This window comes from Macaca nemestrina, chromosome 15, assembly GCF_043159975.1.
Source record: "Macaca nemestrina isolate mMacNem1 chromosome 15, mMacNem.hap1, whole genome shotgun sequence".
NCBI lineage: Eukaryota > Metazoa > Chordata > Mammalia > Primates > Cercopithecidae > Macaca > Macaca nemestrina.
This window is the reverse complement of record NC_092139.1, coordinates 52,232,320-52,256,943: the sequence shown is the minus strand read 5'-3', so window position 1 is coordinate 52,256,943 and position 24,624 is coordinate 52,232,320. Positions and strand designations below refer to the sequence as shown.

General features: G+C 43.7%; 1 protein-coding gene across 4 annotated transcripts in view; it reads right to left on the bottom strand.

Moving 5' to 3' along the window:
- The window catches only part of LOC105486826 (SEC23 homolog B, COPII coat complex component), a 49,864-nt gene that overhangs the window by 5,519 nt on the left and 19,721 nt on the right, over positions 1-24,624 (bottom strand). For all 4 annotated transcript variants that reach the window (XM_011749890.3, XM_011749888.3, XM_011749889.3 and 1 more), the window contains 8 exons: positions 21,898-21,987; positions 16,055-16,161; positions 15,294-15,447; positions 12,154-12,231; positions 9,070-9,231; positions 6,054-6,140; positions 2,499-2,654; positions 2,059-2,124 (listed from right to left, as the gene is read on the bottom strand). In XM_011749890.3, the coding sequence (XP_011748192.1) occupies positions 2,059-2,124; positions 2,499-2,654; positions 6,054-6,140; positions 9,070-9,231; positions 12,154-12,231; positions 15,294-15,447; positions 16,055-16,161; positions 21,898-21,987 (900 nt within the window). The remainder of the gene's footprint in view (positions 1-2,058; positions 2,125-2,498; positions 2,655-6,053; positions 6,141-9,069; positions 9,232-12,153; positions 12,232-15,293; positions 15,448-16,054; positions 16,162-21,897; positions 21,988-24,624) is intronic.

Here is a 24,624-nt window from a genome sequence, read left to right as displayed (position 1 = left end):
ACTCCAGCCTGGGCAATGGAGCGAGACGCCTTCTCAAAAAAAAAAAAAAAAAAAAAAAAAAAAATCACATGATTATACCAATGGGTACGTAAAAAACATGACAACAGTAAAAACTTATTCATGATTTAAAAACTCTCAGAAAAATGGCAGTAGTGGGGATCTTCCTCAACTTGATAAAAGAGCTACAAAAAGCCCACAGCTCCTGTTGTACTTAATGGTGGAAGACTAAACACTTTTCCCCAAAGCAGGGAACTAGGTAAGGGTGTCCAGTCTCACCATTCTTATGCAATATAGTGCTAGAAGTAACCATCAGTGCAATAGGCCAAGAAAATAAAGTAAAAGTAATTCAGATTGAAAAGGAGAAACAAAACTGTCCCTGGCTTGCAGATGACATGATTGTCTAAGTAGAAATTTCCGAGAAATTTACAAAAAAACTCCTAAGAGTTGTAAGTGACTCAGGAAGGTCACGGAATACAAGATAAACATACCAAAGTCAATTGTATTTCTATATACAGCCATCCCTCAGTATCTGTGGGGGAATGGTTCTGCGACCTCCTGTGGATCCCCAAATCCACAAATGCTCAAGTCCCTAATATAAAATGGTGTAGTATTTGCATATAACCTATGCATACCCTCCCATATACTTTAAATCGGGGTCCCCAACTGCAGGCCACGGACAGTACTGGTCCATGGCCTGTTAGGAACCAGGCCACACACCAGGTAAGCAGCAGGTGAGTGAAACTTCATTTGTATGTACAGCTGCTCCCCATCACTCGCATTACCGCCTAAGCTCCACCTCCCATCAGATCAGTAGCAGTACTAGATTCTAATACGAGTGCAAACCCTATTGTGAACAACGCATGTGAGGGATCTAGGTTGTGTGCTCCTTACGAGAATCTAATGCCTGATGATCTGTCACTGTCTCTCGTCACCCCCAGCTGGGACCATCTAGCTGCAGGAAAACAAGCTCAGGGCTCCCACTGATTCTACATTATGGTGAGTTGTACAATTATTTCATTATATGTTACAATGTAACACTCATAGAAATAAAGTGCATAATAAATGTGGTGATGGAAATGCCGCACATCTTGACCTTATCAATCTCAGTATCCTGGTTGTGATACTGTATTACAGTTTTTGCAAGATGTTAACACTAAGGGAAAATGGGTAAAAGATACAGGTGATCCCTCTATTATTTCTTATAACTATATGTAAATTTACAATTATCTCAAAAAAAGTTTAATTTTAAAAATGTTATAAGAAAACAGAATGAGGCCGGGCACGGTGGCTCACGCCTGTAATCCCAGCACTTTGGGAGGCCGAGGCGGGCGGATCACAAGGTCAGGAGATCGAGACCACGGTGAAACCCCGTCTCTACTAAAAATACAAAAAATTAGCCGGGAGCGGTTGTGGGCGCCTGTAGTCCCAGCTACTCGGGAGGCTGAGGCAGGAGAATGGCGTGAACCCGGGAGGCGGGGCTTGCAGTGAGCCGAGATCGCGCCACTGCACTCCAGCCTGGGCGACAGAGCGAGACTCCGTCTCAAAAAAAAAAAAAAAAAAAAAAAAGAAAACAGAATGAAAGGAAAGACTCATCTGAGAGAGACACAAATGCTGGGAACAGTTAGATAAAGTAGTAATTGGTGGGGGGCGGGGGGGGTGGGGGAAAAGGGAAGGAATTAGGCTGGAAAATGAGGAGGCGGCAAAATCGATGGTGACAAGTTGCCCTGTGTTCTTGGCAGAGAGAGGACTAGGGGCCACGCTGCTGTGTGACGAAGGAGACCCCCATGGAGGCCACAGTACAGTGCTCTGTCCCCTGGCCTAAACCTGGTATGTTATGCTGTATATTGTGGAAGGGGACCCGCCCAGGGAGCCCCCTCAAGCTCTGGCCCAGCCATGTTATTCAAGTTGATTCGCTGCCTGCTACTCCCCAGCAAAATACCCAAGTTATGCAGTTATTCTGTCTCCAGGCCAAAAGAGATCCAATTTGTAGAATTTTAAAACAAGTTTAAAAAAAAAAACTAGCTTGGCATCCTCCCCAAATACCTGAAAATTTCTTACCTGGCCCCAAGCATAGAGGTTATTGTGTGTCTGAGATGGGTTCACTTTGGACAAAAGGAATCGAGCCTTTAACAACAACAAAAAGGTTTAAAGATTAAAAAGTGACATTAATATTAACGTAACAGAAAAAAGATAATTTTTTACAACATTTCTTTGGTTAAATTAGAATTGTTTTACTGCACAGTAATCTATTTCTTTAGCTTAAGCCCAGTGGCTCTCCATTTAAGGATCCTAAAACATAAAATGTGTATTTTATCTTGGCAATCCCTTTACATAAGTGTATTTTGACCACTCATTTAAAAAGAAGTCATATTTGGAAGATTACCTGTGTGTCAACTTATGTCATCGCATAAAATATTAACCATCCTGTTTGGATGTATAGCAATAACAATCTATCATAAAACGAACAAACCACTGGAGCTAGAACTCAGCTCGCTCACCTGACTGCCTCCATGCTCCGTGTTAATGTAACGTGGCATCGGGAAGCGTGCTTGCAGAATTTCTTGAGCATCATCCAGTGGTGCCTGCAGAAGGTGCTTGAAGTTTTCGTACTCGGGCATGTCCTGGTAGCCAGCTTTACGCCATTGGGCTATGGTCTACACAGAAACAAACCAACCGAAAACTATTGTGGAAACTGTAACAACAGCCTTCACTGACACTGACATTCTACCATCGCCACCCAGAGCTTGTTTCCAGTGAAGAAGTCTAATGTCAAAAATGACAAGCTTCAGAGGGAGAGCAAAGCAGAGCTACCCGCAGGAGGAGAAGCAGGAGTAAGCAAAATGGGTGCATCCAGGACACCCCTGCCTGCACATTCCCCCAGGAATGTCAGGCATCACTCATGCCTCCTCTCTTCTATATCAACTAGTTAATAAAGCCTGTGGATTACTCATCCCAAGGAGCGGCGGCCTCCCTCCTTTTCCACTTCCACTGTTATCACTCAGTCTAGCCTCTCATCTCCACACATCTGGTAAGGAAAGGGCTTTGTTGGCTGCCCACACAGACTCCACTCCCCCATCTCCTTTCCTAATGGCACACATATTACACTCCTCCTCCAGTAAGCAGTAGTCATACAGACTTGGGTGCAATTGACTCATCCCTATCCCCTGCTCCCCCTGGGCCCTGAATTGGGGTACCCTTGGCAAAGGAGACAAGAGCTGTAAGTCAAAGTATGAGTGTTGATCAGGCAGTGAAGAGAAGCCATATGCTAAACTGTGGAAAGCAGATGATCTGTCTCCCTGACTAAGCTACACATTTTATCACCCTTCCTTCTTTTATACTCATCAGCAACTGCTCTAGAAAATATCTTGTATACACAGGAAATCAAGAAACATTCATTAACTGATTCATATACCTTTATAAATAAAGTGAAGTGCTTTTGCATGTTATTTAGGGGAACAAGAAGACAATGGACAGGAAAAATGGAGAAAGAGGCTACAGCAAGTGTGCAATGTGTCTTAACAGAGCCATTAACATGGCTCCAGGCAGAGGATTCTCATCAGATGCTTCCTTCTGTAGCCTGCTCGCTTCCTCTCAGAGTGGCAGTTACCGTTTTCCAGGTCTAAATGCTGTGATTGACAGTTGGCCTATGGGAAATGCCCATAAGCTCACCAGGGGCCAGGAGTTCCTAAGAACACTTGCATTCAGCACACTCGGGGCTTTGGGAAGGTGACAGCAGTGTCACTGTCTTTATCCTTAGAACCCCTCACTTGCACAAGAAGGTGCCCAATAAACAAGTAAATGAACAGCATCAGGGGTTACAGAAGAAATGTCGATAAGGGGTGAGCTTAGGGCAAAGAATGCTTCATCGTCAGTACAGTCGGCCCTCGATATCCACGAGATTGGTTCCAGGACTACTCCTCCCAATACCAAAGTCCATAGATCCTCAAGTCCCTCATACAAAATGGCATAGTATTTGCATATAACCGACGTACATCTTCCCATATACTTTAAATCATCTTTAGATTACTTATAATACCTACTACAATGTAAAGAGTATATAAATAGTTCTTGTGTGTTTCTTTTCTTTTTCTTTTTCTTTTTTTTTTTTTGAGACAGAGTCTCTGTCGTCCAGGCTGGAGTGCAGTGGTGCAATCTCGGCTCACTGAAACCTTCACTCCCCGAGTTCAAGCGATTCTCCTGCCTCAGCCTCCCAAGCAGCTGGGATTACAGGCGTCTGCCACCACGCTTGTATTTTTGTATTTTTAGTAGAGACAGGGTTTTGCTATGTTGGCCAGGCTAGTCTTGAACTCCTGACTTCAGATGATGCGTCTGCCTCGGCCACCCAAAGTGCTGGAAATACAGGCATGAGCTACCACACCTGGCCTGTGCTATACATTTTATTTGTATTATTTTTTATCATTATTTCAAAATTATTTTTAACCTGCCATTGGCTGAATCTGCAGAGGTGGAACCTGTGGATACGGAGGGCCGACTGTACCGATACCAAAGGACCCAGTGGGAAGAGCAGCTGGTCATCCGGCTCTCAGTCTAGGACTATTACTGACAGCCTAGCACTTGTGTGCAAGTGGCTAGCAGAATGGGTGTTAATATGCTGAAAAAAGTTTGCAGTTATAAAATACTGAGGAGTATTAGAAAACGAATACTTCCTAAGTTACTACAGGAATCCTGAAACACAATTTATATCTTTTCACGATATCAGAAATCATTTCTAATGGTTGGCCACTAGGAAACCAAATCTATAGCCAATATTATGAAGGTAGAGAACATACAATAGAAGAAAAAGCATCACTGAATATAAATATCACCATCATCTCCATTAAAGGATTTTTCCATAAAGATGCAAATAATTCAGAGAAGCTATTCCCTTTCTCAGGGCATGAGCCCCACTGAGAAACCCCACAGAGTCTCAGAATTTCTTTCTGAGAAAGAAATGGACTGAAAGCTATCCACAGCCATCCTAGGGATCCACAGACATAGTGTGAAGTTCCCTGGGCCATGTTATTTCATCAAAGCACAACTTTAGCTCTAAACGCTAACTCTGAAAGAACAGTAGTATGTATGAAATATTTACTGAGGAGAATAAACTAGTTTTGCCTAACTTTGAAGGTAATGATTTACAGTGATTTAAAAGAACCGGCCAGGCGCAGTGGCTCACGCCTGTGATCCCAGCACTTTGGGAGGCTGAGGCGGGCGGATCACGAGGTCAGGAGATTGAGATCATCCTGGCTAACACGGTGAAACCCCGTCTCTACTAAAAATACAATAAAATTAGCTGGGCGTGGTGGCGGCCGCCTGTAGTCCCAGTTACTTGGGAGGCTGAGGCAGGAGAATGGTGTGAACCCGGGAGGTGGAGCTTGCAGTGAGCCGAGATCCGTGCCACTGAACTCCAGCCTGGGCAACAAAGCGAGACTCCGTCTCAAAATAAATAAATAAATAAAAATAAAAAATGAACCGCCTGAGATTTTTTTACGGCATATATTATTATTTATTATTTTTTGAGACGGAGTTTCACTCTGTTGACCAGGCTGGAGTGCAGTGGCGTGATCTCAGCTCACTACAACCTTCACCTCCCGGGTTTAAGTGATTCTCCCACCTCAGCCCCCCAAGTAGCTGGGACTACAGGTGTGTGCCACCACACCTGGCTAACTTTTGTATTTTTAGTAGAGATGGGTTTTTGCCTGTGGTCAGGCTGGTTTTGAACTCCTGACCTCAAGTGATCTGTCCACCTTAGCTTCCCAAAGTGCTGGGATCACAGGCATGAGCCACTGTGCCCGGCCCATATTTACAGCAAATATTATTAAAATTAATAAATATACAAATACTCCAGAGACATAAGAAAAGGTTCTATTCACTAGAATAAAAGCCACTGCACTTTCTAAGCCCAAACTGTTGTTACAAATGTCATTAAAAACCTAAATTAATAAATAAGAAGAAAACAAAAACCAGTTAAGGACAATAATTCTCCTTGTGTGCACAATTAAATAAACATGTATGCCTTTTCCCCAATTTAAAAACAAAAAATATCATCTTACCTCACCAAGATAAATGACAATTTGAAAGAAAGTATCCATCAGCAAAATTCTGTCAGCTAGAATGCTGCTGCTATCCAAGAGTACTGGCTGAAGAAAAAGAAAGAGAAAGATGGCATTGGTTTTCCCTGCTCCCCACACAGCCACCACTTCCACCCAACCCTGACCCCATGCCTGGTATCTATAGCAAAGGCTATTTACAAATGGTGACCAGCACAGTGGCTCCCCCGTTTTCTTCCTGACACACTTCCACTTTCTGCTCCTGACTCATTCTCGACTTTGTAGGAAAAAGAGACTCCAAATAATTCCTCATCAACTGAGAAGGGAAATTAATACCTTTTTTTTTAAAATTAAGAGTCGGGGTGTTGCTCTGTTGCCCAGGCTGGAGTCAAGTGATGTGTGACCCTGGCTCACTGCAGCTTCGACCTCCTGGGCTCAAGTGACCCTCCCACCTCAACCTCTAGAGTAGCTGAGGCATGTCACCATGTCCAACTAATTTTTTATTTTTTGTAAAGACAGGGTCTGACGCTATGTTGACCAGGCTTAGTAGTATCTTTTGATCTTAGAACGGAAAATAATTCTGAATATTCTCAGTTTTGTATGTATTTTAGAAATTAGAGACACTCTCTGTAGATGAGACAGAATACAGATGCCTATATGAAAAATAGCATTTAACACAAATTTTGAAGTTTACTACAAAATATATATTATGGCGCCGGGCGCGGTGGCTCAAGCCTGTAATCCCAGCACTTTGGGAGGCCGAGGCAGGTGGATCACAAGGTCAGGAGATCGAGACCATCCTGGCTAACACAGTGAAACCCCGTCTCTACTAAAAAAATACAAAAAAAACTTAGCCGGGCGAGGTGGCGGGCGCCTGTAGTCCCCGCTACTCGGGAGGCTGAGGCAGGAGAATGGCGTAAGCCTGGGAGGCGGAGCTTGCAGTGAGCTGAGATCCGGCCACTGCACTCCAGCCTGGGTGACAGAGCGAGACTCCGTCTCAAAAAAAAAAAAAAAAAAAAAAAAAAAAATATATATATATATATATATATATATATATATATATATATATTATGGCTGGGCGTGGTGGCTCACGCCTGTAAACCTAGCACTTTGGGAGGCCAAGGCAGGCAGATCACTTGAGCCCAGGAGTTCAAGACCAGTCTGGGCAACATGGCAAAACCCTGTCTCTACCAAAAACACAAGAAATTAGCTGGGCTATGGTGGCACGTGCCTGTGGACCCAGCTATTCAGGAGGCTGAAGTGGGATGATCACCTGAACCTGGGAGGTGGAGGTTGCCGTGAGCCAAGATTGCACCACTGTACTCTACCCTGGGTGACAGAGTGAGACTCCGTCTCAAAAAATATATATGTTTATTATTTATTTATAAGTAATATTTTATATATTATATAAATAATTATATAATTTTTATATCAGTAATTATTATCATTATTTTTTTTTTTGAGAGGGAGTCTTGCTCTGTTCCCAGGCTGGAATGCAGTGGTGCAATCTCAACTCATTGCAGCCTCTGCCTCCTGGGTTCAGGCGATTCTCCAGCCTCAGCCTCTTGAGTAGCTGGGATTACTGGTGCCATGCCCAGCTAATTTTTGTATTTTTAGTAGAGATGGGGTTTCACCATGCTGACCAGGCTGGTCTCAAACTCCTGATGTCAGGTGATCCACCTGCTATTTTAGTAATTATTTCTTTTTTCTTTTTCTTTTTTTTTTTTGAGACGGAGTCTCGCTCTGTCACCCAGGCTGGAGTGCAGTGGCCGGATCTCAGCTCACTGCAAGCTCCGCCTCCCGGGTTCACATCATTCTCCTGCCTCAGCCTCCCGAGTAGGTGGGACTACAGGTGCCCGCCACCTCGCCCGGCTAGTTTTTTTTGTATTTTTTTTTAGTAGAGAAGGGGTTTCACCGTGTTAGCCAGGATGGTCTCGATCTCCTGACCTCGTGATCCACCCGTCTCAGCCTCCCAAAGTGCTGGGATTACAGGCTTGAGCCACCGCGCCCAGCCAGTAATTATTTCAATAATAAAAGTAAGTTGTACTCAATAAAGAAAATTTTAAAATGTGTACCCAAGTATAACAAATATTGATATTTTGGTTTTTTTCTATATAGTTCTTTATTTTTGCAGGGAATATTTTAAAAAGTTTCTATTTTGACTTTTTTTCATGTAACATTTTTACATAAGGACTTTCTATTTTATTATGTTACATACATTTTGTGAATACTGTTGGCCCTCCATATCGGTGGGTTCCACATCTGAAAATTCAACCAACCTTGGATTGAAAATATATGAAAAAAATATGCATCTGTACTGCACATGTACAGACTTGTTTTCTTGTCATTATTCCCTAAACCATACAGTATGACAATTATTTACATAGCACTTACATAATAGGTATTATAACTAATCTAGAGATGACTTAAAGTATATAGGAGGATGTGTCCAGGTTACATGCAAATATTACACAATTTTATATTAGTAACTTGAGTATCTAAGAATTCTGGTATCTGAGGGAGGTCCTGGAACCAATCCTCCATGAATACTGAGGGTCAACTGCATTTCTCAGGTTACTTATTTACTTTCCTATATTAAACATTCAGATTGTTATTTGATTCTCTATTATAGTAGTTCCTTTACTTTTTTTTTTTTTTTTTTTTTTTTTTTGCACAAAGTCTATTCTGTATCTAGGAGTCTTTCTTTCAGTTACAAGACATGGAATTGCTGGACGTAAGTATACGAGCACAAGGAAAAAGAAAGCAACCATGTTATTTCTTAGAGTTTTTTACATTTATTCCTGCCTTCCACAAATAATAGCTTTATATGTCTTTGACATTTTCCTAAAGGTATTTTTTAATAGAAATTTAAATTAAATTTAATTTAATAATTTAAATTACTATAAAAACTCAAAGTTTTATTTTTTTACAGTTCTGCTCTCTAAGTAAATTTGCTTAAAAAAGAATATATAAGTTAGGTGATTCCAATCCTCAGGAAAGCACTCAGGTAGAGCCTTACCTCTGGTGGCCCATGAAAGGAATAAGAGTAGAGAATGGGCTGGATCATGATGAGGGACTGGGTCAGGTCCTGCCGGGCAAAATGATGTCTGTAATATGACGACTCATCAGGACTATTGTTAAACACTTGAAGAAATGGAGATCTTCTCAGATGGAACATGAACTGCATTCACAAAGAATGAAAGAGAAATGCATATAGTTGTAACCTTCTTAGACACCCACAGAGTAGATCTACCTCAGGGGTCTGAAATAGGAGAACCCAGAAAAGGGCTCTCTGGGTTCACAGAACAGAAAGCATAAGGTGGTACCAGGGGCTGGGGAAAGAGGAAAACTGGGAGTTGTTGCTTAATGAGCACAGAGTTTCAGCTCTGCAAAGTGAAAAACTCTAGACATCAGTTGCTCAATAATGTGAATACACCTAACACTACTCAACTGTATGCTTAAAAATGGTTAAGATGGTAAATTTTGTTATGTGTGTTTTACCACAATTAAAAATTAAATTATTTTATTTATTTATTTATTTATTTATTTTTAAAAAGGGCCTCTAGCTGGGCGTGGTGGCTCATGCCTGCAATCCCAGCACTTTGGGAGGCCAAGGCAGGCAGATTACCTGAGGTCAGGAGTTCGAGACCAGCCTGACCAACATGGAGAAATCCCATCTCTACTAAAAATACAAAATTAGCCGGGCATGGTGGGGGGCACCTGTAGTCCCAGCTACTCAGGAGGCTGAGGCAGAAGAATTGCTTGAACCCAGGAGGCGGAGGCTGTGGTGAGCCAAGATCGCGCCATTGCACTCCAGCCTGGGCAACAAGAGCAAAACTCCGTCTCAAAAAAAAAATTAAAAATTAAAAAAAAATATATATATATTTTTAAAAAGGGCCTCTGGGTATGTCAGAGCTTCCACAGTTAAAAGAAACGCCAAAGAAACATTTCCAGAGTCACTGTGCCAGGCAGTGGAGACAGAATATCTGCTCTCAGAGAAGTCAGACCCAGTGAGAAAGGCACACTTGGGGCTACGAGTTATGAGCCAGAGTATAGGATAGCACTGGGGAGGTGGGGGTGGAGGGCCAGGAGGAGACTTCCTAGAGCTCTGGGGACTGACGGTGCACCCTGAGAGACGTGGCTGAGGAGGCCACAGCGCCGGGGGAAGGGGATTCCAGGCACAGGAACAGCAGGTGACGACTTAGGACACAAGCTGGGATGGTGAAGTATGGGTGCAGGGGAGAAAGGGACAAGGGATGACACTGCAGCCATAGGTTCTCACCCTCGAGGATGAGAAGAAGGGGTGGGGACAGACTTTCAGCTCACGTTAAAGAGTTGCCAGAACATGAAAATGAGCTGCCTTGTGAAGTATAAAGCTTCCTGAGACTCCAAATATTGAATCATAGGTTACTAAATAATAATCAAGGCTGACATTCAATACATCCTACATGCAAGGCACAAAGCACTTGACAAGAACTACTTAATCCTTCCAATAAGCCCATTAGGTAAGTTCTCTTACCATCCCTAGTTTACAGGTGAGGAAACTAAGGCACAGAGGGGCGAGCAACTTGTCCAAGGTCACCCCACTACTGGTCACCCCACTACTGAGTGTCGCAGCTGGACTCTACACCAGGCCGCCTGGCTCTAGAGACTGGGCTCTTGGCCTCTCTCCTAGAATGCCTTGACAGAAGGAATCTGAGAAAGCATTTCATCTGGTTTTCAAGCTGTGCTCTTAGAGTCTTCATGAAGTCCTCAGGGGCCCAGGGATGAGGGCTCTGGTGGGACCCACCATAGGGGTGGTACACGGGCACAACCGGAGAAGCACCAACTCTATCTGCTTTATGTGCTGGCTTTTAAGGGCAGCTCCTCAAAGAAAGGATTCCATGACTTAAAAAAAAAAAACAACCCCACAAACCACTTCACCAGAGCAACTCCCCACTGCTAGAGGTGGGAAACCAAACTCTACAGGGCTCTGGAACTTCCTCTAAGGTCAGCCCAGTGGGGCCAGCACTGGAACCTCACCCTGACTCTGGCCGGTCCAGGGCTCTTCCCACAACACAACACAACTTTAACCTCTCACACATGGGCACCTTAGAGTCCCAGGCACCTGCTATGGAGCTAGGTCACATTTAGTGCTGAACAGGTGACTGGCATTGTGCTAAATATTTAATACTCAATTGGCCTCAGGTCCTGCAATCCTTATAGACACCTATGAGTTACACTCTATCTGCTAAATTACAATGGAGATGGAAATTCATCTACTCTTCCCGCTCCTCTCTCTTGTCCAATGGCTTCCAAAGGCTTTGTTTAGGCTTTGTTCATGCTGAGTGCAGTTACTTTCAGGAGCTGCTTATTGCTCACTCCTGGTTGTGATGCACATAATAACCACAGACATATTATTAAATACTTGTTGCACTAACTGTGGTTTTGTTTTGTTATATTCATCTCCATGTGTGCTCATTTTCTTGGTTTGTTACTGAGGTAGCTGACGGTTTCCCCAGAACTTCTACACATCAGAGATATTTTTTTTTTTTTTTTTTTTTTTTTTTTTTGAGACGGAGTCTCACACTGTTGCCCAGGCTGGAGTGCAGTGGCGCGATCTCGGCTCACTGCAAGCTCCGCCTCCCGGGTTCCCGCCATTCTCCTGCCTCAGCCTCCTGAGTAGCTGGGACTACAGGCGCCCGCCACCGCGCCCGGCTAATTTTTTGTATTTTTAGTAGAGACGGGGTTTCACTGTGGTCTCGATCTCCTGACCTTGTGATCCGCCCGCCTCGGCCTCCCAAAGTGCTGGGATTACAGGCTTGAGCCACCACGCCCGGCCCACATCAGAGATATTTTTTATGGCCTTATATCAATGATCCTATTTTGCAAGTTCATGAAAATGTATGCATGAGTTTCCTCCCCTCTGCATGTCATCTTTATCTTCTATAGGGCTTAGGGTGCTGTCTTGCCTCGACACACATTCAACTTGGGTTGAACAATCTCTGTCACCTGAAGACTGAGTCTCAAGACATTAAAAAGCCTTCACTTTACCCTGAGAATAAAGTTAATTTCTATCAAAATTTACCATTCTGTAGTTATTTTAGAAACATATATTACTTACCTGAGGATACAGAGAAAAGGAATCTGATAACCTAAAAGAAGTGGGGTCTTCTTTGTTATACTGTCCAAACTTTTGACACTATGGAAAGAAAATACCAAAAAACAAACAAACACACACAAAGAGAGAGAGAAAAATCTAAGTTAGCATTACCTGGAAATATTCTTGGACTAAGCTACATCCAGTCTGAACTCTGCCACTTACTGTAAGTCCTAGACTAGCACTTCTCAAGCAGGCAAATGACCAGGGGGGACTTGTTAAAATGCAGGCTCTGGCCGGGCGTGGTGGCTCACACCTGTAATCCCAGCACTTTGGGAGGCTGAGGCGGGTGGATCACGAGGTCAGGAGATCGAGACCATCCTGGCTAACACAGTGACACCCCATCTCTACTAAAAATACAAAAAAAATTAGCCGGGCATGGTGGCGGGCGCCTGTAGTCCCAGCTACTCAGGAAGCTGAGGCAGGAGAATGGCGTGAACCTGGAAGGCGGAGCTTGCAGTAAGCCGAGACTGCACCACTGCACTACAGAATGGGCAACAGAGCGAGCCTCCTTCTCAAAAATAAGAAGAAGAAGAAGAAATTTTTTTTAAAATGCAGGCTCTTGGGAGGAATTGAAGATTCTGCATCTCTAATCAGCTCCCAGGCAGTGCTGGCCTGAGGACTGCCCTGACCAGAGAAGCTAGGTGAGCTCTTCCAGGCACCTGTTCCACATGAAAACCCTCTAACATCATGAAAACTAACAATTACAGTTACGCTTTGATGTTCTCTCACACTAAAACTCAAATTTATTTCTCCCAATGGCAGATTTCTGAACCACAATGTTTTCTCCTCCTGCCTTTATTTCTGCTCACACATTTCTGGTCACTAAAGAATTGGGTTATTCACCATTTAAAGAAACCCCATTTCTAACAATAACTTTCTTCCCACAGAATCTGGTGTCCTTCCGCAGTTCTCATCTTCTTGAATTTCCCAGCAGCGTGAGCCTGGTGACTGCCCAAACGTCTTGAAACTTTCTCCTTCAGCTGCTAATACATCATTTTCCTACTTCTCATAATCTCTCCAACCAACCCTTTTCTGCCTTCTTCAATGGTTTTGTTTTCCTCCTCCCCCTAACTGTGAACTCCTTGGGGGTTAGTTCTTGGCCCCCTCCTCCTATCCTCACTGTTATGGGTACAAATAAACACTAGAGCCAGATGGGTGTCACCCAAATCCACCCTCCAGTGTCCAGTGCTGACCTCTAGCCTGAGCCCCAGTCAGGACACCTCGTGAGACATACTTTTGCAAGTTCACATTCAATTATCAAAAATAAACTATTACATTAAAAAAAGAGATTCACCTTCTCTCACCCTAAAATTGCACTCCTTTCCCATCTTCTACCTCACCACCACTCACGCAGTTACCCACGTGTGAAATGTCACTCAATGCTGACTTTTTGGTTTTTGACTTTACAAAGAATCATTTCATCAAGTTTTATCAATTCTTTCAGTTTACATCCTGATTTCAAAACTTCAGCTTCCTCCATCTCTACTGCGACTACACTGGTCTCAGCACCATTGAGCCTGAAAAATCTTCCATTCACAACAATAGCCTTTTCTCCTTGCAATGTGCCTCACATGGTGATATTAAACGTAAACACAAGCATCATGCCGACGTCACACCCCTGCTTAACAATCACACCCAAGTCTCCCTTGCTCCCTAAAGTTAAGGAGCTCCCCAATCAAAGTGTACCTTCCCTGACTCTGTTCCCCACTGCACAACCTGGCCTCATGTGACACTGGTTTCTCCAAAGTCCTCAGCATAAGCTAAAAGACCCAGCTAGCTCCTGCGGGCTCATTCCTGCTAGCTCTCCACTCAGCAGGCCTTGCCTTCTCCTCTCCAATTAAGCTATTCTTTAATAAAAAACCTGACTCAAGGCTCATTTCCACAGGAAGTCTTTGTTAACCACCTGGGCCCTCTGCCCTTTGAAATCTTAAAGCAGCACTTTTCAAATTATGTTTGAAATGTTGACACTTCCTGAAAAATGGATCCATGAGATAGCAAGGGCAAATAGAGGGCTGAACAAAATGAAACAGTTTCCTTACTGGGCCTTTCCATGGTGCCTTTGATCACAAACACAAGCTGTGACTCTCCAGGAAGGTAAGATTATTGTGTGCCAATTATTGATTTATTGCCTTGTGCTGGCTCCACACTCACCCCCTTTGCCTGCTGTGCAATGGACATGGGCCCTTTCACTACCTCTCGTTTGCCAGCTGGCACGACATCAAGCTTTGTCAGTAGAGTGCGCTGGAGGTGTCAGCTTCGGGCGCCTGAGTGCTCACTCAGCAGCTTCCTGGGTGCCAGGTCCTGCTGCACCGTGGCTTCCCCAGCGCTGAGTTCCTGAAGAACATGGCAGCCAGCAGCTAAAGCAGCATCCCTGCATGCCTCCAAGGAGACATTTTCCGGTACACAGCTTTCCCTGGCACCCTGGAGGGTGGATTTTCTTCAAATTCTAGAGAGTGAATTTCTAGCAAGTTCCCCTGGCACAGCACCATGGCAACCTCTCTGCAAAAGACTCACCAAGCCATGGCCATGCCGTCCCAACTAGGTCTGGAACAGCCCTGGGGAGAGGGAGCACTTCCTTGGGTGCTCTATCTCAGCCCCAGAAGTAGTGGCTGCCCAATTCTCTATACTTCCTTCTAGCCAGTCTCTCTTCTACTCCCTTATTATATTCTTTATAAATGACTTCCCCTGTTTAAATTACAGTGTTACTTCTTTCATCTTATTAAACCCAGACTGATATAAGACATCTCCCTAAACTCACCAGGCCTGGATCCCTATTTCTAAAACTACTTTCCAGATTTAGAAGAAAAATACAAGACCAGAGCATTAGCAAAATGACTCAACTAAGTCAACTCAACCCACACAGATTTGTATCACTCTCCAAATGCTCCATGCGTGTTGTTTCTTCCCCAACTATAATGTAAATCTCTGAGGGGAAAATGCACATTTAACACGTCTTTACCAGAATGTCCAGTGCGCGGCATAAGGTAGGCAACTGATAAATTCTTGGTGATTCACTATATAATAATAATTGTGACAATTTTCTTCTCTCAAAAGTAAAGCAGAAACCAAGACTGAACCTAATGCCACCGTCCCCAATTTACCAGTCGGATGAGTTGTCGGTCCAGCCACCGGAGCACATCAGGTCCCTCCTCTGACTCCGCTCGGAACACCCCAAGCCGTGCCATCAAGACTGCTGCAGCCTCCTGGTCAAATGCTGCTTCTATGTGCCTGAGCTGACTCTGTACATCTGCCCAACTGACAATTCCAGAGTTAGTGCCATGCTTATGTTTAGGAGAGAACAGAAAGCCAGACATCCATTCAGATAAAGAAACACAGGGTAGGTGCAGTGGCTCATTCCTGAAATCCCAACATTTTGGGAGGGCGAGGTGGCAGGATTGCTTGAGCCTAGAAGTTCAAGACCAGCCTGGGCAACATTGTGAGATTCCCATCTTGCTACAAAAAGTAAAAAAATTTGCCAGTTTTGGTGGAAGGTGCCTAGGGTCCCAGCTACTTGGGAGGCTGAAGTGGGAGGATCACTTGAGCATGGGAGGTTGAGGCTGCAGTGAGCTGTGATTGTGCTACTGTACTCCAGCTTAGGCAACAGAGCGAGACTGTCTCCAAATGGTAATAAATAATAAGTTTTAATCTATATTTCCTACAAAAAGATGATGCTTCTAGGCAAGCATTCATAGACCCAACTGGGTTAGCCAAAAATGCCTCCCCTTCTGATCAAATAAGCCAATGACGTCTGGTGAGAACCACTCAATGGAATCAAAAAGACAGACTAACAAATGTTAAAGTATCTCTTCAAGGGAAAAATGTCAGTCAGTTCCTCAACAGAAAGGAAACCGGGGCTGCTTACTTTCGGGCGATGGTGGTCACGCGGATGCGTCTCTGGGTGCTGGAGTGCTGATAATGCGTGACAAATTGGATCGCTCCTCTGCCTCCTTGGGGGATCGGGGCGTTGTGCTGCAGGGTGAGAGGCCATAACTTTGTCTGTTATGGGCACGACTCAAACACAGTGACAGAGCCCACTGTACTCTTCTAAAATGACTGACACAGCAATGATGGGAAGGTTCTTGACACATTTTGAAGGGTACACTTAGGATTTGCACATTTCACTGCATATAACCTTTATCTCCAAAAAAGATGAAGAACTACATTCAATACTGAACTTAAGTTAATGATATACCTGCTGAAGGGTTTAGGCATGAAATACATGGATGACTGCGGCTTGTTTTGAAATGCATCAAAACGAAGATGGATTGATGGATCACAAACTGGACGAGTTATTGCTGATGAATTGTCCAGTCTGTGATGGACTGTTAATCATTAAACAAACACAGGCATCCCTCACTTATTTGCAGATTTTTTAACAAATTGGAGATTTGTGGCAATCATGCATCAAGCAAGTCTATCAGCGCCGGTTTTCCAACATGTGCACACTTCATGTCTCTGTGTCGCAGTTCAGTAATTCTCACAATATTTCAAACTTTTTCATTATTATTATATATCTGCTGTGGTGATCTATGATCAGTGATCTTTGATGTTACCATTTTAATTGTTTTGGGGTGCTACAAACTGCACCCATATAAGATGGCAAACTTAACTGATAAATGTCGTGTGTATTCTGGTCGCTCCACTGACTGACCTTTCCCTCATCTCTCTCCTCCTCCTTGGGCCTCCCCTATTTCCTGAGATACAACAGTATTGAAATGTGGCCCACTAATAACCCTACAATGCCCTCTAAGTGTTCAAGTGAAAGGAAGAGTCACACGTCTCTCACTTTAAATCAAAAGCTAAAAATCATTAATCTTAGTAGGGAAGGTACGTTGAAAGCTAAGATAGCTGAAAGCTAGGCCTCTTGCCCCAAACTGCCAAGCTGTGAATGCAAAGAAAAAGTTGGAAATTAAAAGTGAATACGTGAATGATAAGAAAGTGAAACAGCCTTATTGCTGATGGGGAGAACGTTTTACAAGTCTGAATAGAAAATCAAACCAGACACAACATTCCCTTAAGCCAGGGCTTAATCCAGAGCAAGGTCCTAACTCTCTTCAATTTATGAAGGCAGAGAGAGGTAAGTAAGGAAGCTGCAGGAGAAAAGCTGGAAGCTGGCAGAGGTTGGTTCCTGAGGTTTAGGGAAAGAAGCCATCTTCATAGCATAATGGCACAAGGTGAAGCAGCATGTGCTGATGTAGAAACTGCTGCAAGTTATTCAGATTAGCTAAGATCACTGATGAAGGTGGCTACACGAAACAACAGATTTTCAATGTAAAGGAAATAACTCTTCTGTTGGAAGAAGATGTCATCTAGGATTTTCACAGCTAGAGAGAAGTCAATGCCTGGCTTTAAAGCTTCAAAGGGCAGGTTGACTCTCTCTTTAGGAATTAATGCAACTGGTGACTTTATTTTGTTTTTCTAAGACGGGGTCTTGCTCTGTTACCCAGGCTGGAGTGGAGTGGCATGATCTCAGCTCACAGCAACCTCGGCCTCCCAGGCTTAAGAGATTCTCCCACCTCAGCCTCCCAAGTAGTTGGGATGACAGGCTTACACCACCACATCTGGCTATTTTTTGTATTTCTGGTAGAGGAGAGGCCTCACCACACTGCCCAGACTGGTCTTGAACTCCTGAGCTCAAGCAATCCACCCACCTGGCCTCCCAAAGTGCTGGGATTACAGGTGTGAGTCACCGCCCCCAGCCAGCTTGGCGACTTTAAGTTGAAGCCAATGCTCATTTACCATTCCAAGTATTCTAGGACTCTTAAGAATTGTGCTCAATCTATACTTCCTGTGCTCTACAAAAGGAACAACAAAGCCTGGATGACAGCATGGCTTACTAAATATTTAAAGCCCACTGTTGAGACCTGCTGCTCAGATAAAAAAGACTCCTTTCAAAATATTACTGCTCATTGACAATGCACCTGTCACTCAAGAGCTCTGAGGGAGATATAAAGGAGATCAACGTTTTCATGCCTGCTAACACAACACCCATCCTGCCTCCCATGAATCAAGGAGAAATTTCAACTTTCAAGTCTTATTACTTAAGAAACACATTTTATAAGACTATAGCTGCCATACATAGTGATTCCTGGGATGGTTCCAGGCAAAGAAAATGAAGAATCTTCTGAAAAGGATTCACCATTCTAGATGTCATTGAAGCACTCATCATTCATGGGAAGAGGTCAAAATATCAACTTTCACAGGAGTTTGGAATTTTACTCCAATTCTCATAGACAATTTTGAGGGGTTTGAGACTTCAGTGGAGGAAGTCACTGAAGATGTGGTGGAAGCAGCAAGATAACTAGAATTAGAAGTGGATCCTCAGCTGGGCACGGTGGCTTATGCCTGTAATCCCAGCACCTTGGAGGCCGAGGCAGGTGGATCACCTGAGGCCAGGAGTTCGAGACCAGCTGGGACAACATTGTGAAACCCTGTCTCTAATAAAAATACAAAAATTAGGTGGGTGTGGTGGCAGGCACCTGTAATCCCAGCTATTCGGAAGGCTGAGGCAGCAGAATTGCTTGACCCTGGGAGGCAGAGGTTGCAGTGAGCTGAGATGGCGCCACTGCACTCCAGTCTGAGCACTTGCTCCAGACAGAGCAAGACTCTGTCTCAAAAAAAAAAAAAAAAAAGTGGATCCTGGCCAGGTGTGGTGGCTCACACCTGTAATTCCAGCACTTTGAGAGACTGAGGTGGGAGGATCACTTAAGCCCAGGAGTTTGAGACCCGTCTGGGCAACAGAGAGAGACCCCATCTCTCTCTATTTTTTTTTTTTTCTTTTTGAGACGGAGTCTCACTCTGTTGCCCAGGCTGGAGTACAGTGGTGCAATCTTGGTTCACAGCAAGCTCCGCCTCCTGGGTTCACATCATTCTCCTGCCTCAGCCTCCCAAGTGGCTGGGACTACAGGCACCCATCACCATGCCTGGCTAATTTTGTTTTGTATTTTTAGTAGAGATGGGGTTTCACTGTGTTAGCCAGGATGGTCTCAATCTTCTGACCTCGTGATCTGCCCACCTTCGCCTCCCAAAGTGTTGAGATTACAGGCATGAGCCACCGCACCCAGCCTTTTTTTTTTTTAAGACAGAATCTCCCTCTGTCTCCCAGGCTGGAGTGCAGTGGCGCAATCTTGGCTCACTGCAACTTCCACCTCTCGGTTTAAGCGATTCTCCTGTCTCAGCCTCCTGAGTAGCTAGGATTACAGGTGTGCGCCACCATGCCCAGCTAATTTTTCTCATATTTTTAGTAGAGACAGGCTTTCACCATTGTTGTTTAGGCTGGTCTCGAATTCCTGACTTCATGATCCGCCCGCCTCAGCCTCCCAAAGTGCTGGGATTACAGGTGTGAGCCACCGTGCCTGGCCTATTTTTTTTTATTAAAAAGATAAAGAAGTGTGGCGGGCGCCTGTAGTCCCAGCTACTCGGGAGGCTGAGGCCGGAGAATGGCGTGAACCCGGGAGGCGGAGCTTGCAGTGAGCCGAGATTGCGCCACTGCACTCCAGCCTGGGTGACAGAGCGAGACTCCGTCTCAAAAAAAAAAAAAAAAAAAAAAAAAAAAAAAAAGAAGTGGATCCTGAAGATGGGCCTGAATTGCTACAATTTCATGATAAAACTTTAATGGATTCGGAGTTGTTTCTTATGGATAAGCAAAGAAAGTGGTTTGTTGAGATATAATCTACTCCTCATGAAGATGCTGTGACATTGTTGAAATGACAAGAAAAGACTTACAATATTACATACACTTAGCTGATAAAGCAGCAGCAAGGTTTAAGAGCATTGATTACATTTTTGAAAGAAGTTCTACTGTGGGTAAAAAGCTATCAAACAACACTGCATGCTACAAAGAAATCTTTCCTGGAAGGAAGAGTCGACCAAAAATTTCATTGTTGCCTTATTTGAAGAAATTCCCAGGCCAGGTGCAGTGGCTCACACCTGTAATTCCAACACTTTGGGAGGCTGAGGCAGGTGGATCACTTGATGTCAGGAGTTCAAGACCAGCCTGGCCAATGTGGCAAAAACCTGTCTTTACTAAAAATACAAAAACTAGCCAGGCATGGTGGCAGACACCTGTAATCATAGCTACTCGGGAGTCTGGGGTGGGAGAATGGCTTGAACCTGGGAGGTGGAGGTTGCAGTGAGCCGGGATCACACCACTGCACTCCAGACTGGGTGACAGAACAAGACTTCGTCTTAATTAAAAAAAAAAAAAAAGAAGAAGAAGAAAAGAAACTGCCACAGCCACTCACCCTACAGAACTACCAACCTGATCAGTCAGCAGCCAACAACATCAATGTAAGACCTTCCACCAGCAAAAGATTATGACTCACTGAAGGATCAGATGATCATTAGCATTTTTTAGCAATACAGTTGACCCTTGAGCAACACAGGTTTGAACTGTACGGGTCCACTTGCATGTGGATTTTCTTCTGCCTCTGCCACCCGAGACTACAAGACCAAGCCCTCCTCTTCCTCCTCCTCCTCCTCCTCCTCAGCCTACTGAACATGAAGACAAGAGTATGAAGACTTCGCGACGTCCATTTCCACTTAACAAACAGTAAATATACTTTCCCTCCCTTATGATTTTCTGAAAAAACATTCTCTTTTCTCTAGCTTACTTTATCGTAAGAACAGAGGATATAATATATATTACTTACAAAATACGTGTTAATCAATGGTTATCGGTCAGGTTTCCAGTCAACAGTGGACTACCAGTAGTTAAGTTTTGGGGGAGTTACGGTTGTATGTGAATTTTTAACTGTGCAGTGTTGGCACTCCAACACTACTCAATGGTCAACTGTAAAGTAGTTTTTTAATTAAAGAATGAACAGGCCGGACGTGATGGCTCACGCCTGTAATCCCAGCACTTTGGGAGGCCAAGGTGGGCGGATCACAAGGTCAGGAGATCGAGACCATCCTGGCTAACATGGTGAAACCCCGTATCTACTAAAAATACAAAAACGATTAGCCAGGCGTGGTGGCGGGCACCTGTAGTCCCAGCTACTTGGGAGGCTGAGGCAGGAGAATGGCGTGAACCCGGCAGGCGGAGCTTGCAGTGAGCTGAGATGCGCCACTGCACTCCAGCCTGGGCGACAGAGCGAGACTCCGTCTCAAAAAAAAAAAAAGAAAAAAAGAATGAACAATGTTTTCAAAGACATAACACTATTTAACACTTAACACACTATAGTGTAAACATTACTTTTATATGCAGTAGGAAACCAAAATATTCACGTGACTTGCTTTATTGCAATATTCACTTTATTGTAGTAGTCTGGAATTGAACCCACAATATTTCCACAGTACAGTAAAATGTTAATTACAGAATCAAGTTGATGGGTGCACCTAGGTAGTACGTGTTCACTGCAGAATTCTTTCAATTTTTCTGTATGTTTGGCATTTTTCATAATAAAATATTAGAGAAAGAATCGATGCGCTCAAAAATTCACCGACGTGATGATGACTAGTAAAATCCATTACACTTCTAATGACCCTATCAATTTAACAATCAAGGGACAAAAGTAATTTGCTGCCTGACTCCGACTAAACCCTTGAAGAAATAAATAAGAGGAGGTCATGCCAGACTATCATCGGGCCTAATACAATACCCAAGGAATATCGGTTTGTGAAGAAAGTAACCAGAGACCACTGGTTTGAGATAAATCACAGAACAGGACACTAAGACATGAAGACATGTGAAGAAATCCAACTCACCTGATTGACAACTTCAAAATAGATGCCAAGTGTAGATGTAGGATCTAGGCCACAGATTTTCCACTGACTCGTGCCACCAACACCAAGTTCCTAGGGGTAGGAAGAGGAATTTAAAAAACAAAACCAGAAAACCATCCCTATGGTTAATCGCTAATGAAAAGTACTGACTGAGTAGGGCAGGCTACTTAGAGTACCTTCTTTTAGGACAACATTTAAGTTGAAATGAAATCTTCTACTGAAAAGAGAACAACTGCAGACCCGATGAAGGCTTAATATTTACATTTATACTTTAAAATTAAGCTTTTTATATTGACATTCTGACTAATTTTTATTATATCACGTATACTACACATATATGTTGTTTATATTTATTTATTTTGAGATGGTCTCTCCCTCTGTTGCCCAGACTGGAGTGCCATAATACAATCACAGCTCGCTGTAGCCTCGACCTCCTGGGTTCAAGCAATCCTCCTGCCTCAGCCTCCCAAAGTGTTGGGATTACAGGTGTGACCCATCATTCCGGGTTTACACATACACTCTGTGTGTGTGTCTGTGTGTGTGTGTGTGTGTGTGTGTGTGTGTGTGTGTGTTGGGGGGGGTGTCTCCACATGACACATAACACTGAAATCCACAAATAATCAAGTCAGACTCTTAAGAAAGACTCTTAAAGTGAAATCACACGCAGCTCTAAGGTGGAGAGCGGAGAGGGTGCGCTCTGCTCTGTCAGTACTTCCTAAGCTAGATAATGAGCTAGATGGATTCACGGGAGTTCACCTTCCTTGTAGTGGCCTTTTCTAAAGGAAGCAAGTGTTTATTATCTGCTGGAAGGTAAAGAGCTGTGCTCAGGAAAAAGGCCAAGAAGTCTAAGGAGCATTCATGCCTCCTCTTCTTGCCTTGCTAACCCCATTCTAAGCACCAGACCGATGACGGCTCCTCCAGAGCTCCAAAATATCATTTTCTTACTGATACACAAATTCCTTACTTAAACATTTGCTCTTTAGATGCCTTTATTGGAGAAACAATAAAGACAATTAGGAAACGACCATTTTATAACTCTCAAAGAAATAAACTGATTTGCGTGAAGATCAGTGGATGCTAAACACCATTAGGCCGTTGGCAAACAAGATTTTCATATTGTGCTACACACTCTCATTCAAAAGACTGCCCGCTCATGGCAAAGGGGAAAGTCTTCCCTTGCGGTAGAAAGGCAGTGGGGCAGTCACCAGCATCACCGTGCAATCTAACTCAGCACATCTAACATGGGGCAGCAGACATAGTGCCTCTGGAGGTGACACAGCATGAAGTACACACTGCCCAGGAAGAATGTTTGGCAAAAGGCTTCACCTGAATCTAAACACACCTTTAACCATAACTCTCACTTTACAAAGGCTATAGTATCAAATGCAATGCCGGTTGGGGGAAAAACAGCTACAAAGGGCATCTGGGGGGAAATTAGAGAAAAAATATGAATTAGATATTAGGAAATTACTATTTTCTTAAGTTTGATAATGACATCATGGTAGGAGAACATCCTTGTTTTTAGAAGATGCATACTGAAGTGCTTAAGGACTGTCATGATATCTGCAAATTATTTTCAAAGGTCAGCAAAAAAAAGTTGATAAGTCAAATGTGGCAAATAAATGACAATCAGATAAAGCAAATGTGGCAAACAAGACAATACAGCAATTATGGCAAAATGTTAACAATCAATGACTAAATGGTAGGTATACAGAAATTCATCATACTCTTCTTCAAACTTCTCAGTATGTCTGAAAATTGTATTTCCTATTCTCTGCATCCTCATTCCCCAAACAAAACTTTCATGGCTGAATTCTACTAGAAAAATTAATTAGCTTGTACTAATTCATAAAAATGCCTTCTTAAACTATTTCAGGAAGTCTTCAGCAGGCAGATTTTAAGTCCATGAAAAATATTTTATAACAAGGCAGTCTTCCAAAGCCTTGCCAGGAAATAGGGGTACAAGCCCCTTAGTACTCTGGGAGTAACGAATGACTCATCAGATGGGCTTTAGGGCAGCAATCTGCCTCACTCAGAAGACTACAGGAATATGCTCTCAAATCGCCTTGCCTCTGCCAAGCTCAGCAAAAGTTGAATCTATGTGGTCACTCAGGAACGTTTGTTGCTGACAACATGAAAGAAGACCCACACTTCCAGTGTGCCAGGCACGAACTGCTTCACCTGAACCAACTCACTTAAACCTCCTAACAATGCTGTAGAGCAGGCACTGTTATTATCCCCATTTGCCACGTAAGGATACTGAATCACACAGCAAATAAGTCCTTTGCTCGGGCCAGGTGTGGGGTGTAAACCTGCACCCTGGATCCACATCTGGTTCTCTGGTCTACCCTCCCACTGACGATGACAGTGAGGGAAGAACATGACTGTGTAACCCCAGCCCAGGACCACCCTAGAGAGGCCTTGCCAAACCAAATGGTTTCCCTCCTAGCAAGTAAAGTATAATCAGAGGAAGTGGACAATAAGCAAAGCCACTCACTCCAAATGGTAACTAAACTGTTCTCAAAATCTATTACAAGAGAAAACAGACGTCTGCACACACAGCAGTGTCACCCACTTCCACACCAACTCATGGTGGTCTCTGTTGTAAAAGGCTTGTTATTAGCTGAGTGAGACAAAGGTATCACCTCTAAGGGCAACGAGCAATAGGCTTACTCTGGAGGGACTGTGCTGAATGTTTGCCTTGTGCTG